Below are 19,067 nucleotides of genomic sequence, written 5' to 3' on the forward strand. Positions count from 1 at the left end.
TCTGAAAGCTAGGGGGTGGGGGTATCATCAACTGAATATGGGAATTAATGATAGAAGATAATGTAAATAATATTCATGCGACTGGAGGGCGGAAAGTAAACACACTTCTTGATAGATATGTAAACAAACATTCTACTGCAACAATTGAATATCATGTGCAAATAGCATCATAAAAAAGCCAGAGATTTTTCTCTTTGTCCCATGAATTCTGTCTAGTTTGTAGTGTTGCAGAGCTAGAAAATATTATCATAAAATAGTTCATGAGAAAATAATAACAATCAAAACAGCATTTATCGTAGTTTTTTGTCTACAAACATTTTTTCCATTTTATCTCATTTGCACGTTTTTTTGTTGCAAAAATCACTTACATAATTAGTGTAACACATCTATTAAAGTTATTTTACCAAAAAATTAATATATTTCCTTACACGTTTGTAGTCTGTACAATTTATACATGCTACAATGTATACACGTTTGTAGTCTGTACAATGTATACATGCTACGCCCTGAACTGTAAAAATTACAAATCAAACAATATTTTTATGTTAGAACATACGTCGCCCATGCAACAATAGTTTTATACAAAAAGGGCGCAAACCTTCAAACCTCAAATATTTTCAAACTTCTAGCTCTACCTATCCATCTAGCTCTACCTATCCATGTAGCCCTATTCCTATGTTCAGGGGGGTGGACAAAATTCCACCCACTCTCTGCTATTTTTTGACAAAACTCAAAACGTGTTGGTAGCAGAATATATACTTCTTCTTTTCTTATCCTTTCCTTATCATTCACTTTAGGCTTCACATGTCAAGGCTTTTACGCCTGCCGCCTGATTCCTAACTTTTCACTTGTTAGGTATACTGTCTTAATTTTAAGGCAATAAATATTTAAAAGAGTTTTTTTGGAAAGATATGCATGAACAAACCAAAAAAAATCATAAAATATCGTTTAATTATTCTAAACCATGTTGTGTCTCTAGCGCAGATTTTGAAGGCAGAGAAGATAAAAATCTAGATTTGTAAACAGGTGTGCAGTATTTTACTAATAATTCAGGGGTATTCATTTCATGATCAACCATGCAATATTCAGATTTAACATAAGAAAAGTCCAAAGCATGAAATCAATTAATATGTATAAATATCAAATATTGTCCATGAGTACACCCCTGTATATAGATAACCGGTGTTGAGAGTCTACTATATATCAACAGGGGTCCAAGATACCATCTAGATTCTATATAACGAATATTTCTCTATCTACTACTCCCCTATTTACAACCCTCTCCCCCTCAACCTCCTCAACCTACCAAAATAGTACTTATCAAGGTAGTACCGACCAAAGTAGTATGGACCAAGGTAGTACCGACCATGGTAGTACCGACCAAGGTAATACTGACTAAGGTATACTGACCAAGGTAGTATGGACCAAGGTAGTACCGACCAAGGTAGTACCGACCAAGGTAGTATGGACCAAGGTAGTACCCACCAAGGTAGTACAGACCAATGTAGTACCGACCAAGGTAGTACTGACCAAGGTTGTACTAACCAAGGTTGTATTGATGAAGGTAGTACCGACCAGGACCAAGTTAGTACCGACCAAGATAGTACCGACCACTATGGGAATTTTAAAGTACTGATCCAATTTTGAAAAGATTAGGTCCCTGCAGTTCTATACTTTGGTGATCATGAAAAGAGTAGGTCCCTGCAGTTCTATACTTTGGTGATCATGAACAACTGTGACATGACTTTATTCTAATTTTTAAATTTAAAACTAAACATTTACTGTACACTTACTTGAAACATATCAAAATATAGATAAATGTTAAAACATGTTTCAAAATGGATGAACCATTGAGCAAATAATAAATTTTTTACATGTTGGTGATAAGATATATATGCCATCCCATTAACAAGACAAACACGGTGGAATTGAACTAGGTGAATTATTGAAATACAGCCAATCATGGGGCGGGACTAATCCCAGTACATTATTAGGATAGGGTGGGCTGGTGTGAATTTAGCAGATCATTCTCAATTCCCGAGTTTGTGATGCTTTTGTACCTGAGTTAGGCAGCAACTAGTTCACCTTTAAATAATATTAATTTGTATACCCTATGATTAATCAAGTTCAAAAATAAGATATTTTTCTCTGTGTGCATGCTCAGATCATGTTTGTTTAGGTTGCCAAGTGATAACTTTGTTACCAAGGACAGATTGTCTGCAGTGGAGTGTGCTTGTGTAACATCCACATATTTTCTCAAGAGCCTGATAGCTTGTAGACTTCAATATTTAACCACTAGAGATAAGTCTGAAGACAAATAGAGATATTTAATTTCCAAGAAAAGATTGGTTGGTATAACATAAGTATTAGAGACAGAGTAAAATCATGCATATATGGTAGTTTACTATGAAGGAACTGGACTATTTGCGTTCCCTGGGAAGAACCAATTACTCTTTGACTCACTTTTTGTGAAAGTAGACAACTAGAAGGTGAGTTTGGTGTTTCAAAATGTTGTTGTAAAAATTTAATAAAAATTTAAGACTTTTGTCTGCTGCAGAAAGTGCCATAATTGGGCAACCATTAAGTTTTTAACTAACTTCAACTAACAACTAACTACCTTCTTTTAAAATTTTTTTTTCTTCTCAATTTCTAACACAATAACTCATTTCTATAGATTGTGAAGCAAAAAGTTAAATTTTGAATTTTGTTGTATGTTGTAAGTCCATGGTCTCCCCTTAAAGGGTAACTAAACTCCCAGAGAAAAATAAAATTACATTTTACATAAGTATGAATTTAGAAAACATTTATTGTTCAACAAAAACAAATACACTTTTTTTAACAGTTATATGTTCTTAGAAAATTAATTTTAAAAAAATTTCCAACTTAACCCTATTCCTGCTTGGGGGGGGNAGCGGGAATAGGGTTTAAAAATATTGGTCTTAGGCTGTTAAAATTTTCTGACTTTTCCTAAGTACTCCTAGCCCTCCATGTAGGTTTAAAACCCGGTTTTTCTGCTAACCGCCTGAGTCTTCAGGCACATTGCGTGAATGACTACTTTTTCAAATTTTGATAATTTTTTGCTTTTTGGAAATCTTTTTACATAAGAAAATGGATTGCACAAGTTTTGCAAATAAAATATAGCAAATTATTTACATAAACACTGTGAAAAGATATTTGCACATTTTCAGTTTTTCTTAATTACACATCCGGTTATTTTTTGCATACTTGAATTGGCATGGCCAAGGGCTTTTCAAAAATGTATATTTTATCCTTTTTTGACATATTTTTGCAAACATTTTTATTTTACTGTATTTTGCGAAACAAATTTTGTAAATTTGCTAATTTTTCGTATATTCTGAAAGCATAGCATAAGAGCTTTACAATGATGTATCATTTGTTATATTTGGACATCAAACATGGGATTCAAGTACCCCAGCAGGGATAGGGTGAACATTTAAGTTAAATCCTATTTATTTTAACTGTGACTCTCATATCTTACAAGTTAGGAAAATCAAACTGTTCCTTGAAATGTATCACTATGTCTTTATCAAATACACAAAGTAGAGGTACAAGTGTGAACATGATCAGACTTTCAGTGACAAGAAATGCTGTTACACTGAGCTGTACAGATCCATCATTTGAAATAGAAGCATTGATAAGAACGATTAGACCAATAATTACAAATACAGTGAACAGACTTGAGGTTCGTACACAGAGCTGTTTCAAGATCCTCTTTAGATATTTCTTACGAGGTCTTGGACTTTTTTCAGGTTTTTCTTTTGGGGTTGGGCCTTTGACAGAGCTGGTGGAAGCTCCTATTATTTGTAGAGACATTCTTCTTTTCTTTTTGCTGACTGATACAGAGATTTCTGGAAGAGATTCTGATCTTTTTAATTTTTGTTTTGGAGTTATCTTGGACAGCACAATTTCCTGAGAATTTGCTGCTGCATGAGTTATTTTTGATTCTTTTCTATGCTGAGAATACTCCTTGGCAATTGTATACACAAGCTTGGATGCCTCTAAGAAAAGGAAGCAAGCTCCGCCTAATTTAAGTATTGGTATATCTATACATTGGTCGACATCTGTATTATCCTTAGGTTGTGTAATGTTGTTGTTCTGCAGACTAGTTGTTACTGTGCAGTTTGAGCTTGTTTCTGTTTGGATTCCAATACCAGCTCTGAAAGTTATGAACACCATGTTTTCTCTTAGTTGATCTCTGCTACACGTCAACCATTTACACAAGTGGTCTGCAGAGATCCCAAGAATGCTCATAACCCCGGTCAGAAGAACTCCAGTGTAGGAGTTTAAGCTGATGAAAATAACTGGATTTGTAAACAGCAGCAGTCTTCCAGCAGATAGGCAGCACATAGAACACAATGCTGCAATGACAATATTTCTTGAAGACAGAAAAAACAGAGTTATAAGTGGATACATATCAGCAAGCTTGCTCATACTGGATGTGAAGAAGCAGGCAATTAAGGATATTATAAAGTTTTGGGCAACTCCAAGAAGGTGAAATATAACACTAAGGGCTAGAATCCTGTTCAGAATATTCTTATTTTGGGTAGGTCTTGTATTCAGGAACTGTATCAGGAATTCACAAGCAAGGGTTGTTATTATAAATCCAATAGTATTGATGCAGAATGTGTAGTAGCTTGGCAGGGCAGGAACAAAAACCATCAAGCAGATATATACAGTAACACACAAACATTTCATCAATGTTTTATGTTGCATGGTAATGGTGAATACTTAGTAGGATTCTCTTTTTAAGGTAATGTTGGTCACAACAAAAGCATAATTTCTTTTTTGAACTTTAATATTTAACAAATGCAACTTTTATTTTCTCGAGAAAAAAAATTCAAGGCTTTTGTCTCTTTCAGATTGCTACGAGAGCTAGTTAACAACATAGTGCTTTCTGAAGTTATTCTGGCTTTTATACAGATGGAATTAAGAAGTCTAAAATATAAGAGTAATATTCTCTGTGTACAAGATTAAAGACAATTTTGTTAAGGTTGCCCAGCAATACCTTGGCTACCAATGAGAACTCAGCTTCTAAGCTGCACACATTTCAAATATTTTCTCAACAGCCTAATATCGACTTACTTGGAAACTTAAATTTGAAAACAAATTTGATCTTAACAGCAAATAACATCTTTTCATAAAATATCAACCTAAATTTTAATGATTATTATAAAATCACAGTAAACGTTAGTTCTTTTCAAGTTCCGACTTTTTACCAGCTGAAGCAATCTGTACAGTACAATTACTGACTATGTAAGGCAAACCGGGACAGTACGCCAATATGGTTTATTTCAAGAACCGGGCTAGAACAATCTGTACAGTACAATTACTGACTATGTAAGGCAAACCGGGACAGTACGCCAATATGGTTTATTTCAAGAACCGGGCTAGAACAATCTGTACAGTACAATTACTGACTATGTAAGGCAAACCGGGACAGTACGCCAATAAAATGAATGATCCCATTCTAGTGAAATTTATGTGAAATAAGACATGAAATAATGTGAAATAATGACATGTTTACTATGATTTTGGTCAAACACCTTAGACTGAGAAAACTTTTCCGACTTGAATGTGTAATATTTTGCTGGGAGCCATTGCATTCGTAATATCACTATCACAATGAGAAGCTATGTTTACAAGAAAGAATTCAGGGTCGCAACCTAAGTCTATCAATTTATAATATTCTCTTATATTATATATTTCAGCAAGAAACTAGCAAAGCTAGGTTTGTCGATTTTCTTGTCTTCATGTGTTATTTAAATTAAGGCATGGAAATTTTTTCCTAAATATTCATAGCCCTCCCTTTAGGTCTAGACCCGGGCTTTTATACTAACTGCCTGAGTCTTCAGGCACACTGCCTGAATGACAACTTTTTCAGAAACAAACTAAATCTATCTTTTGACCCACTTATAGTTGTCAGATTTTGATAATTTTTAGCTTTTTGGAAAGCCTCTGACATTAGAAATGGATTGCTTTAGTTTCGCAAAGAAATTTTTGCAAATTATTTGCACACAACCCGTCAAAAGAAGTTTGCACATTTTTAGTTTTCCTTAATTACACATCAAGTTGTTAAAAATTTTGCAAAATTTTTCCTTATATGAAATGACATGGTGAAGGGGGCTTGTCAAAAATGTATATTTTATCCTTTTTTGGACATTTTATTTTCAAACATTTTTACTATATAACTGGATTTTGCTAAAAAAAATCCATTATTGGAAATTTGCAAATTTTTTTTTGCAGATTCTAAAAAAGTAAAGCATAAGAGCTTTCAAAGGATCATTTGTCATATATGGACATCAAACATGTGATTTGGAGGGGGGGTCAAATTGACCCCAGCAGGGATAGGGTTGAAGAAAATTTGATGACTAAACCGCTTTTATATTTTACCTTCAGCTATGAGATTAGACGTTAAAAGTAAAATTTATGTTTTTATGATGTTTCAATATTTTTTCTGTCTGATTTTATTTATCAACTCTCTTTATTTATAACTTGATGAGAGTCATTTTGATTGATGGCATTTAATTATAGAGAAATCAAGCGTGTGGTCAACGATTTCATTAAATACCAAGTGCATTAAGGAAAATTTGGTTTCAATAAGTTGTCCTACAATGATGATGTTGAACACATCAAAATATATTTCCTACTTTGAAGCTGTGCATTTTACAGATAAAGAACAGTTTTAACCAATTCGAAGTTTTACAGTTTAATCTTCTTAAGAAGCTATTGACAATTGACAATTAAATTTTGTTATGCAAGGGCCTTATGTCAAGTTAGAAATAAAATATTAATAATATGCTGAATAAAGGGGTTCCAATTTACAAATTGAAGTCTGAAATAAAAAAGAAAAGTTTTTAAAAGAACTGTTCTCACGTGAGTCTCCATTTAAAATAGTGACATGACCTATTCATAAAGGTAACCATGAAAGATTTCAGATTTTCAGCATTATACTCTTGGAAAATGTCAAGGTAGGTGAGTCCATATACATTATACAATGAACTACCTTTCGGCCGCTGCAAATAGATTGTTAAGTACAATAGATGGCAACGTAGTATTTGTGCACTTTCAGTACAGCTGTATTCTTACATCACAAGTGTAAACTCGGTTTTTGTGTCCAACATAATTATTAATAATAGTGATAATTTTAGAATAAAGAGCTTATCTTACAGTGAAAAAGTTGCAATTTAATGTCTTATTTATTTTTTGTTTTCACACTTTTTATTTAATCTTGAAAAACATGTCAAATAATGTGAGAAAATTTCGTTTTCCTTGTTATATTTGACGCTTGTGACGTCGTGTATAATTGATCCATTTTTCTGTTGCCACCTATTGTACTTGATAATCTATTTGGGTGGCTGTAAAATTGTATATTCATTGTTTGTAAACAAACGCAATCGAAACTGGACTTGAACCGAAACATGAAATTGAACCAAGTATTCAAACCTTAGACGCAGTCCAGAGTTATATAGTTACACATATAAAGATATAATGGAGCAAGGTAAAAAAATCAAGCCTGGGCTATTCCCCCCCCCCCTCTCTCCCTCTCATGTCGAAACTATAAATTACTGTTTCGACATAAGCCTAATTAAATTGAATGTAACAGACCGCTAAACTAGTTTTTTGCCACTGAAAAAATCCGAGTTCATAGTGTATTCCAGAATACATGTTTGTACAGTAAATAATTTCACTTAATAACCCAGTGACTTAGATTTTCAATATATTCCACTTGATGTGTAAAATAAAAAGATTAATTTAAATAACAACAACAATCATTTAGGATTTTTCTACTTTTTAAGTTACCCTCCCTTAGTTTAAAAAGGGGGCATTCACGATTCACAACAATACTCTTTAAACCATTGTTTGAGCAAAAGTGACGAAAATGCAACAGAGAGAAAATTGTTAGAATTAAAAACTTTCTTTAAAAAAAACGACGATATCATCCCCATTGCTGCTTAAATATAGATTTAAAGAATGCTGTTGTTCATCAACTTTTTAACTGGAGGGTCACTTTAAACAACGACGACAATCCCTCTAACCTATAGAATTTTTTGGCATCCTCTATGCTATCTGAGTACAGTCCTCTGTATGTGTTTGCAAATCTGTTATTGTTTGATAAAAACTTATCTTATCTAGAGGGTTAAACACAAAGGACGAGATTGTAAAGACGATCTGAAATTTTTACAAATGACGATTAGAGTATATTGCTTAAATACAGTTTATTTTTATTAAGGTTTTATTGCTGTGACAAAGAAAGAAACAAGTTTATATAGTTGCAGTGAATCATGAATATAAGGAAAAGGAAAGATACAGTATTAAATCCGTATAGTCGTCTCTGAAGTCTTATTCTTTGTGGGTAACCCTGTCCATAAAAAATGGCAAAACATTTGGTTGAATTATGATTCTGAAAAGTAATTAAGAATCATGAAACAAAATAAAGCTAAAAGGTGAAATATTTTAGTAAAATTTTAAATCTTTAAAATTTGTTGAATAAACTTAGCAGCATATGATGGATCATTGGATATCTACTATCTAGACTCAAGGAGAAAGGCAAAACATCAAACTTAACCTTCAGACCGTTACATTAGGTCGTAATAAAAATGTCACCCTTTGAGACTGAGAGTGACCAGCTGAATAATATTGAATTGTTGTGACAACTATTTCAAAAAAGCCACACTAAAAGCTAATTTTGGAAAAATTTACATCTTATCAATCAAAATAAGTTTTTAATCCTAAAAAGTTATTAAGAATGTTAAATTAACATATGAAACTTCAGATCGTAATATTCTAAGAGTTATAGGTCGTCATCAAAGACTCATCTTTTGAGGTTACCCTGAATAATATGAAACGCGTGCAGACATCCATTTAAAAAAAGTCTCATCTTTTCAGAGTGACCTAAAATAATATTGGATTGCTGTGACAATCATTTCCAAAAAGCAACTATAAAAGCTAAGTTTTTAATCCTAAAAAGTTGTTGCGCATGTTTAATAAGATGAGCAGCATATTCTGGGTATCTAGGCTTTAGGAGAAGGGATGCTGCGGCTAGAGCAGCTGCACTTTCACCAGCACAATCAGAACCAGGCTAAACAAACAGGAACTAGTTCGATTCATAACGGTATTTTTATATATTTGCCTGAGCCACATCTTTAATAATAATAGTTTCAGTATTTAAATTTGGAAAATCTAGTAAGCTTTTAATTTATTTTTTGCTTACTTTTTCAGGAGTAAGCTTGAATGCAGGTCTTGTTATATTCATGTCTTCAGGTCTACCAGGATAATCATGATCAATCTCTCCACTCCCAACCTTTCAATATATCCTAGGTAATCATGATCAATCTCTCCACTCCCAACATTTACATGTATCCTGATAATCATGATCAATCTTCCCACTCCCAACCTTTAAATATATCCTGGATAATCTTGATCAATCTCTCCACTCCCAACCTTTAAATGTATCCTAGGTAATCATGATCAATCTCTCCACTCCCAACCTTTAAATATATCCTAGGTAATCATGATCAATCTCTCCACTCCCAACCTTTAAATATATCCTAGGTAATCATGATATGATCAATCTCCCCACTCCCAACCTTTAAATATATCCAGGATAATCATGATCAATCTCCCCACTCCCAACCTTTAAATATATCCTAGGTAATCATGATCAATCTCTCCACTCCCAACCTTTAAATATATCCAGGATAATCATGATCAATCTCCCCACTCCCAACCTTTACATATACCCTGGATAATCATGATCAATCTCTCCACTCCCAACCTTTAAATATATCCTAGGTAATCATGATCAATCTCTCCACTCCCAACCTTTACATATACCCTGGATAATCATGATCAATCTCTCCACTCCCAACCTTTAAATATAACCTTGGTAATCATGATCAATCTCCCCACTCCCAACCTTTAAATATATCCTAGGTAATCATGATCAATCTCCCCACTCCCAACCTTTAAATATATCCTAGGTAATCATGATCAATCTCTCCACTCCCAACCTTTAAATATATCCTGGATAATCATGATCAATCTCTCCACTCCCAACCTTTAAATATAACCTTGGTAATCATGATCAATCTCCCCACTCCCAACCTTTAGATATATACTGGATAATCATGATCAATCTCCCCACTCCCAACCTTTAAAAGTGTTTAATTCTAATAATTCCAATATGTTTCCAAATGAATAACAATGAAGTGTTCTTGAACCATGTTTCGTAAATCTGACCTGGCAATAAAACACGTTGTCCTCCACATGTGCTTTAATTATATAATCAGTGCCCCATTTTACAGCATCTTCAAGGTATCCAAGCTGACCCGCTTCCTGATATCCAGACATGAAGGTCAAACCTCCCCAACTCAGAACAGTTAATGCTGAGGCCAGGGGGAATCCAAACTTTACATAATCTCCAGCTAAATAGTTAAGTAGAACCCAAACTTTACATAATCTCCAGCTAAATAATTAAGTAGACTAAAGCTTTACATAATCTCCAGCAAAATAATTAAGTAGACTCAAGCTTTACATAATCTCCAGCTAAATAATTAAGTAGACTCAAGCTTTACATAATCTCCAGCAAAATAATCAAGTAGAACTCAAACTTTACATAATCTCCAGCTAAATAATTAAGTAGAACCCAAACTTTACATAATCTCCAGCTAAATAATTAAGTTAATTAAAAAGACTTTTCAGACTATTTTGAATATGTTAAAGTATATTTTTAAGACTTCAGATTAACAATAAGGAAGATAAGTAAAAAAGGTATAATTTCAGAAAGAATAAAACAAGAATATCCTATTCAGTTTATCTAAGACAAAGATTTAAAGGGTACCTATGAACATTAAAGTATCAGGAGGGGGGGTCAGCAATATTGAGTTTACATTATAAACCCTTGATTCAAGTCAAATAATACTTGGCCGCTAAAGCAATTTTTTTGAGAGAAGTGTCTAAGTAACCGTGTAATATGAGTCGGATATTTGACTTTAAAGATAGTGGGTCACTTAAGATTACATCGGAAATATTATGTTATGAGACCTTACCATCGTGATAACCTCCAACAAGATCCTCACCGTCGTCCCCTTTATCCTGAACAAATAGGTCATGGACATCATTTTCCAAATTACATAGGTCCTGGACATCATGTTCATCATTTTCAAATTTATATACAGTGAAACCCTTAATAAGGAATACATCGAAAGAATTCATCAAATGTCGTATTCTTCACTTTCTGATAATGGAATGTTGCAGATATTTAGTTTTTAAATTAAATGATTATATGGAACTCTTTAAAACTGTTTCCACATATTCATGGCTATTTATTTATTTTCGCAAATACTGAAATTTACGTAATATAGTATAAAACGACATTTGATAAATTCTTCCGATGTATTCGTTATTAAGGGTTTCACTGTAGGTCGTGGACATCATTTTTCAAATTATATAGGTCATGGACATCATATTCCCAATTACTTAGGTCATGGACATCATTTTCGAAATTATATAGGTCATGGACATCATTTTCCAAATTACGTAGGTCATGGACATCATTTTCAAAATAATATAGGTGATGGACATCATTTTTCAAATTATATAAGTCATGGACATCATTTTCCAAATTATATAGGTCATGGACATCATTTTCCAAATTATATAGGTCATGGACATCATTTTCCAAATTATTTAGGTCATGGACATCATTTTTAGAATTATAAAGGTCATGGAAATCATTTTCAAAACTGATAAAACTTCATTTGGTTTATGTTTTAAATAAAGCTTATTAACGGACCTTAGATATTTCAAATAAGTTTGGCAGATCTAAGGTTTACACCATCAGTTTGAAAAGTTATAGGGATTAAAATAATTATGCTTGTGGGAAAGACTCAGTTCCTTTATTCGATAAAACTTAATCTTGTTTTTGGCAAATATCAGCAAATTAAATCTATTTTGGTTCAATGTTTAGTGTTTTTGGGGAGAGAAAAAGAAAAGAATACCTTGATAGAAGTTATGGATCGATAAAGTTATCAATGATGAAAATGATTACATTGTCTTCAAAGGAATTGAGTCTTTGCCTCAAACTTTCTCAAAATTCCTATATCTTTTCATCCCAACGTCGTAGACCTTAGATATTTAACGCAATGAATTCTCTTATATTTACAAATTAGAGTTTGAATATTAAAGAACTACACCCTCCAGGTTGCAAAGTTATAGGGATTAGAAAATTTGACTTTATGGCAAAGACTCAATTATTTTTTGCTTGTTTAAAACGAAGTTTTCTTTTACTTATATGTATTGCTTAATTTAGGACATTTGTCCAAGGATAAAAAATTAAAATGTCGTTTTAAAAAAAGTGAAATAATTTCTACTCTACCAACAGAGATGAATCTGCTCTCCATGGAATCCGATTAGCAGGGGTTAGATCACCTGACCTCTGCGCTTCATAGAACAGCAGAGATATCCTTTAGATTGCAATATTAAAGGAATTTATCAGCTACTTAAAAATACGAATACTGCAGGGTTACCCAAAAAGTATGAGACTTTAGAAACGACTACGGAATTTATTCTTACATGATATTAGCTCCTTGCGAAATGCAATATAAAGCTTCTCGCTTTGGCACCAGAACAAAGAAACTGAGTTTTTGTCACAAACTTTACTTTTCTATAAATCCCTATATCTTTGCTACCCAATGCCGTAGATCTTTGATATTTCAAACTATAAATTCTGTTAGACTAAACAATCTAAGCTTGAAATATCAGGTTTACATAATAAGATTATATAGATATAGGGATTAGACAATTTGAGTTTGTGACAAAAACTCAGTTCCTTTTATCCTTATTTCGTCATCTTTCAGGGATTTTACTGAAAATGCTGAGACCAAATCCATTTCATTTTTATTGTATAAAACTGTATTTTTTGTAGTGAGTTGGTTTATTACTCTGGGTCTAAGTATTTATGTTTACGAAAAGGAGCAAAAAACATTATTGTAATTATTTTTAAATAGATATTCGAAAATACAAGCTTATTCTTTTTATTTTATTTTTATTATTATTGTAATCACCCTACTGGAAGAGTTTCATTATCTTATGCCCGATGCTGAACGACACCCTTAAAACCTTTTTGCAAGAAACAAAAATAAAGCTATTGTCGTTTTTCTTTCAGGAGGCGACAGGTTAATTTGTTTAGTTCATTGTAAATCCGCATTTTTTTTAAGAATTTAAAACTTAGAATTTTCAAAAAGAAAAACAAGGATATTTCCTTTGGTTTGGTTCAGAAAAAGGTAACATAGTGTCTCTTGAAATGAACTTGACAGTGTCTTTTAAAATAGTTTTTTTTCTTTTTTGAAATTATCAAATGCTAGTGAAAGTGCCCGGCGTTGTCCGTGAAACTTTCGAAACACTAAAAAATAGTTTTTTACCCCCGGCGTACTCATGGGTTCCCTCAAAAAAAGTCAGCCCCTTCGGTCCAGACGTTTGGCCAGCTATATACATATACATGAGCAAAGAGCTTCATTATATAAATTATGTAATATAATAATTATCAAATAAGATCACTAAATATCTGGAATAAAATTACCTGATAACCTCAGTATAGTTGTATTTTGTTTCTTCACATATCATGGTTTTATCTTCAGTTGAACTACCTTTAGCATCAAATAAAAAACAAACAATATAATGATATGTGAATGCAAAACTGTACAGCAAGTTTTTAATTTTTTGAGACTCCTTTTCGCGAATTTTTAATGATTTAATAGAAAAATTAAATTTTCGCGAAATGTTCGATAGTCTTTTAGAGAACTGCGCGAAATTTGTACCAACATTTCTTTCACAGAAATTATCCAACAAAAACAACTTGTTTGATAGTTCTCTGCATTTCTTAGATGTAGTGATTCTTTAATCGTTTTAAACATTTTTTTTATCTTACAATAGGTTCAACCAAGGACAATTGAGACATTTCAACAGCAAATGAGCTCGAAACCCGAAAATATAGTTTCAAAATATTTTTGTCAAAAGTTTTTTTAAATATTTGATATTTCTTTAGGCTATTTTTGTTCTCACGTGTACCTTGTATTGGCAGAAAGACGAAGAGACCTGAGACAAGGATGCAAGGAAGCAAAAACATTTTTCAAACAAGACTAATTAGTAATCATCTGTTAATTACGTTCACTACAAAACTGAAACTTTAAAAATATTGAAGAACAACAAATGATTTATGGTGTGTGACGGGTAACGGGGAATCAGGGTTCGATTCCGGAAGGGAGCCTTAAACACGGCTACCAGAAACTCGTTCTGGTGTTCTGACAACTTTTAGGTTCTCTTTGATACTGAAAGAAAAACAGCATAATTGGTTTATATTGTCAGCAAAGTGTGTCCTAAGAATTTAGTTATTGAGTATTTTTTTGCTTGTTCAATCATAAAAATTAGTATAACATGCTGTCTTCAATTAATTTAGTTTGCCAAAATTTTTTTAATCAATTAGGATTGAAGCACAACAATTAAGAGACACCCTGTACATTTTATAATGAACTGAAAGCATCTAGGGACACCCTGTACATTTTATAATGAACTGAAAGCATCTAGGGACACCCTGTACATTTTATAATGAACTGAAAGCATCTAGGGACACCCTGTACATTTTATAATGAACTGAAAGCATCTAGGGACACCCTTTATAATTGTTTTGTCTCTTCAGAAACAAGTTGATTTTCTGGAATTAAACCAGAATACTCATGCTCAATCTTATATATAGAATATAGAAGCGAAATATTAGGTATTGTGTATATGTGTGTATTTACTGTGTATGTACAGGATACCCACAGAGGATAAGACTTCAGAGACGACTTTACCCAATTTATACTGTCTGTTTTCTTATATTGATGAGTCCGTGCAACTGTTAACTTATTTCTTCCTTTGTCGCATCAATAAATAAACCAATAAACGACTTTAATCAAGGCAGAAGACTTATTTCAGCATTATTTTAAGATTTTCAGGTCATCTTTACAGTCTCATCCTTTGTGGGTAACCCTGTGTGTGTTGGTGTAAGATGTGTTATGTAAAGAATTTTGTTCAGATTACAATTTATGAAAAAAAAATCCACTATTTTTGTCAACATTTAAGAGAAATTTTCATGATAGTGCAAAGTTGTAAAAACAGAATTGTTAATTCATGGAATAAATCTCGATTTTATATAGGCATACCAGGGATGACTATTAGATTTCTCTTCAAAATGCAATTTTATTTCCCCTAAAAATATTTTAGAAATGAAAAGTAAAAGTTGAGTTGCAACTTACATGCATCAGTTTCTTAAAGGGACTGTTATTGTTGTAATTTTACGTGACATTCAATCTATAAAAAGATTTTAAACCTCTATCTGATTAGTATTGTTGAAGATATTGTTGTTTTCCTAGCTTGTTTACAGTTCACTTCATAGAGAAACCGCAATTAAAAATATTTCTAATGAACAAAATATGATTTCAAATTCTCCTTAAAGTCCTGCTTGTCGAAATTTAGAAAGACACTTTAGTTTTCTCTTAAATACTGGAAATCATGACTTACTTAAAATCTGCATAAAATTTGAATTGCATTAAGAAATATCAGGATTTTCTCCTTTCAAGGTTCAGGACTTAAAATCGTGAACATATTCAATTTAGATAAAATGTATCTATATTAAAAATGGTGTGAAATGTACAAAAAAGCAAACCTACTCTAAGTCTCATTTACATTTTTCTTTGGCATTTTCATCTAAACCTCAACTTTTTAGAGTCTCCATTTAGATGGAATATTTCAGGAATATTTATAAGTGTTGTAAAACCCTAGAAAAGTACATTAATAGTTACACACAAAAATTTTGTATAAAAAAATCATTTAAAAAAATTTAAAAATCTAAATTTTAACCAACTCTTGTAAAATTACCAAACAAAATAAGTTAATTTCAAGCAAAGTTCAAGAACATTTCAACCTTTACATATTGACTTTAGAAGAATTTTGCGTCTCTGAATGAGAAAGAGAAAATGGTGACGTCATCATGTCTATAAAAGATCAATCTATCCTATATTTACAGTCATTTAAATCTCTCCATCCAGACAATGAAGATATATATACTTCTCTTCTGTATTCAGCTTTCCAGGAACTGGATTTAATGAATTTGAGCCAGGTCTAGAGTATTTGTATAGTTTTCTAAAACGATCAGAAAAATGATCGTTTTTAGTTTCGTTATGGATTCTTTAAAACTAACTTACATTCCTTTTTAGGAAAAAAATTGCTAAAACTAGAAACAAAGTCTTAGTTTTATTTTTTTGGAAACGGAAAACTAAAGTTTTGAAGCAAAAAATATCATTTTTATTTAAATTTAATAAAATTTATTGTCGTTTTTATCCAAAACTATCGTTTTCATTTCACACAAAATGATCGTTTTTATTACAAAACGATCGTTCTATTTCAAACGATCGTTTTTTTAAAGTGATCATGAACTTAGTTTCATCCCTTATAAAAACGATTTTTTTTCATCGTTAACAAAACGAAACGAAGGTTTTAAAAAAGTCAAAACTGCCCATCCCTATCTAGACTCTAGAGAGGACTCAACCACTTTCCAATTGTATCAGTGTTTCAGAATTTCACCGTGTCCTACAGGTGTTAACTATATAAATAAGTACATATTTGAATCTACGGTACGTAGTTTAGCGATCTAGTTCAAATTCATTAAATTCTGTCTCAGATCTTTAAACTTTGTGTCTGATGATTGTAAGAAACAAGGCGAGGCTTGTTCTTCTCCAACTGCAAGAACGTAAGAAAAATATTGATTTACTTATCTAACTAAATTATATTTTTACTTGCTTGGGAATCCAGCTTTGTCTGGAGCTTTTCTTATAACAGTAAACCCACTCAACTTCCGAATCCAACATTTCCGTGAATCTACCGAGTTCAACTATTCTATTCATAAAGAAAATACAAGTTTTATAATCATGAAATCTTGATGATGTTAAAAAGCAACAAGTTTCACAGTATCTCGTTTATTCATTTATTATATAAAATTGGTCTGTGTACACTGCACAATTGCTGTGTTTATGTTCATTAAAATGTTTAAGTATTTATAGTCATAATTTGAGTCTAAAAGTCGTCTTCATATTTCAAAGTTTTATGGTTTAAGTTGTAGTTTAACTTATTGATTTATTTTGAATCAAGTAGTCATAGTTTGCAATATCAATATATAGTTAAGACCAATCAACCTAATTATCTATAGACCAATCAACCTAATTATCTACAGACTAATCAACCTAATTATCTACAGACCAATCAACCTAATTATCTACAGACCAATCAATCTTTTTTCAACTATTTAAGACGAATGAGTGATGAATGCTGCCAGCACCTGAACCTGGTCTGTCTCGAGGTGGACCCGGATCTCCCCGACCTTGATACAGAAGATCGTGAAGCACAAACATTTCTCTCCTCAGCAGCACGTGATCTTGCTCTGAACGGTATTCCAAATAAAATAGAAGTATTCCTGGATAATCAGGAACGAATATTTCAGTTAGGATATCAGAGGAAGAAGGACCTAAATAGAGAGTGCGCAGTCGCAAATTAAGTGCATTTATTGTAATCTTTTTTAAAGAATATAGTATAAAAGTATTTATAATAAAGTTGTAAATAATCTTGTTTTTGTAGCAGCGAAAATGCGCAAGTGACGAAAATCTTGATAAATTTCCCGAAAAGATTAAGAGTTAAAGGGACAGACCGGCTATGTACGGTAGTCGAACTGAGTATGCAGTGTTGTAGAAAACTTCTTTCGGATTCATAAGAGACATGTAAAACTTTTTAAAGATCTGAAAATCCTTAATTTTTAGCGAAAATTCGAAGTTCAAAACTCCTACTTTGAGGGTGGATGCGTTTTCAGAATTAGTTTCTTTTTAATTCTTTAATAACGAAGACGAAAAATAAAGTAAAATTATACAGATGTTTAGGAACATATTTCTCAAAAGAAATTTGCCAATAATCAATGCTAGAATCAATTATTTCGTTTTCATTATTATTTGAATTTCTTATCTTCTTTTAATTTATTCTCAGATTTCTTCAAATTCTTCAAATGTCGTCTTTTCAATGATATTCCTGAAAATCTTTTTGAATAATGAGAAACCAGAATAATGAGAAAATAGAAAATAATAATTGAACAAGATTACTTATTTTCGATGACAAGATTAATTTTTATTTTATTTTATTTTTAAGATGAAAGAAGAAAGATATTGAAACGCGGATATTTTAGGTCAAAACAGGGGCTAATGGTGAAAATAACATAATTTTGCCGAAAAGAAAGATTCAAAAATTTTACGATTTCAATTTTACAAAATTTTCGTTTGCGGCACACCACATAATAGTTACACTCCCACTACAAAATAAGTCTCTCCCTCATTTCAAAATAACCCATGCAGTACCCACATATCTCTTTTTTCGTGGATATTTTTTGAAGCTACCAGAAAATATGCAAAAATTTCATTAGAGGAATTATCCACCTTTTCATGTACAAAGGAGTTGTATTACTATTACAATTTATACCCTCACCTTTCTGTGATTTCATTTGGACATTTTCTTTATATTATAGAATATCTAGGTCTAGCATTGTCAGGAAGAAAAAGAAAAGTTAGAATTGATTCAAAATAAAATAGTTTTTTGGTTAATAATGTCTTAAAATCAATGTACTTTAAGAGCTTAATTCACAATATCTATCAATATTTATTATTTTACCCTGTGATGCTATAATTTTAATTTTGCACAAACAAATCAAATACAGATGTTATCAGCTCAAATATTTTTTACATACTTTTTCCAAAGTGTATGTTTTACTCACCTAAATCTTCTCAAATGTACAATTTACCAAACTGGAACTTCCCCAAGGTACATCATTTTAATATCAAACAAAAATGCGCAACATTAATATAATTTAAACACATCTACTATTTTTTAAAAGAAATTGTTCAATACAAATAACAGTTAGAGAATATCATACGCCTACATTTCAGAGGTTTTATCACATACCCAACTCCATCCCA

At 31.9% G+C, this 19,067-nt stretch overlaps 2 protein-coding genes across 3 annotated transcripts; one reads left to right on the forward strand and one right to left on the reverse strand.

The window, feature by feature from the left end:
• Window positions 1-7,809: 7,809 nt before the first annotated feature.
• On the reverse strand, window positions 7,810-14,342 carry LOC111712358 (endoglucanase 7). Of its 2 annotated transcripts, XM_023486940.1 has the most exons (8): window positions 14,089-14,342; window positions 13,601-13,667; window positions 12,398-12,485; window positions 11,070-11,115; window positions 10,261-10,445; window positions 9,233-9,322; window positions 8,982-9,100; window positions 7,810-8,120 (listed from the first exon to the last, which is right to left on the reverse strand). In XM_023486940.1, the coding sequence occupies exons 1-8, from the start codon at window positions 14,144-14,146 to the stop codon at window positions 8,006-8,008; spliced, it is 768 nt and encodes a 255-aa protein (XP_023342708.1). In that variant the 5' UTR covers window positions 14,147-14,342; the 3' UTR covers window positions 7,810-8,005. The 2 variants fall into 2 exon arrangements, with proteins under 2 accessions (XP_023342708.1, XP_023342709.1); XM_023486941.1 differs by lacking the exons at window positions 7,810-8,120; window positions 8,982-9,100; window positions 9,233-9,322 and adding an exon at window positions 9,337-10,078 and having other exon boundaries at window positions 14,089-14,333.
• A 1,716-nt stretch (window positions 14,343-16,058) lies between these two features.
• LOC111712364 (uncharacterized) lies at window positions 16,059-17,681 on the forward strand. Its single transcript, XM_023486947.1, has 3 exons — window positions 16,059-16,150; window positions 16,739-16,807; window positions 17,365-17,681. The coding sequence occupies exons 1-3, from the start codon at window positions 16,110-16,112 to the stop codon at window positions 17,606-17,608; spliced, it is 354 nt and encodes a 117-aa protein (XP_023342715.1). The 5' UTR covers window positions 16,059-16,109; the 3' UTR covers window positions 17,609-17,681.
• Window positions 17,682-19,067: the final 1,386 nt, after the last annotated feature.

Source organism: Eurytemora carolleeae, unplaced genomic scaffold, assembly GCF_000591075.1.
Source record: "Eurytemora carolleeae unplaced genomic scaffold, Eaff_2.0 scaffold1080, whole genome shotgun sequence".
Lineage (NCBI taxonomy): Eukaryota > Metazoa > Arthropoda > Copepoda > Calanoida > Temoridae > Eurytemora > Eurytemora carolleeae.

Bases quoted from the DNA above. Each gene is read 5' to 3' on its own strand.
- LOC111712364 (XM_023486947.1), top strand. From the start codon at position 16,110: ATGAAGATATATATACTTCTCTTCTGTATTCAGCTTTCCAG. The intron at 16,151-16,738 runs GAACTGGATTTA...ATTCTGTCTCAG, and splicing joins TTCTGTATTCAGCTTTCCAG to ATCTTTAAACTTTGTGTCTG. The intron at 16,808-17,364 runs GTAAGAAAAATA...CAACTATTTAAG, and splicing joins TCTTCTCCAACTGCAAGAAC to ACGAATGAGTGATGAATGCT.
- LOC111712358 (XM_023486940.1), bottom strand. From the start codon at position 14,146: ATGTTTTTGCTTCCTTGCATCCTTGTCTCAGGTCTCTTCGTCTTTCTG. The intron at 13,668-14,088 runs GTACACGTGAGA...TTGATGCTAAAG, and splicing joins CGTCTTTCTGCCAATACAAG to GTAGTTCAACTGAAGATAAA. The intron at 10,446-11,069 runs GTAAGGTCTCAT...TTAACTATTTAG, and splicing joins TGTTGGAGGTTATCACGATG to CTGGAGATTATGTAAAGTTT.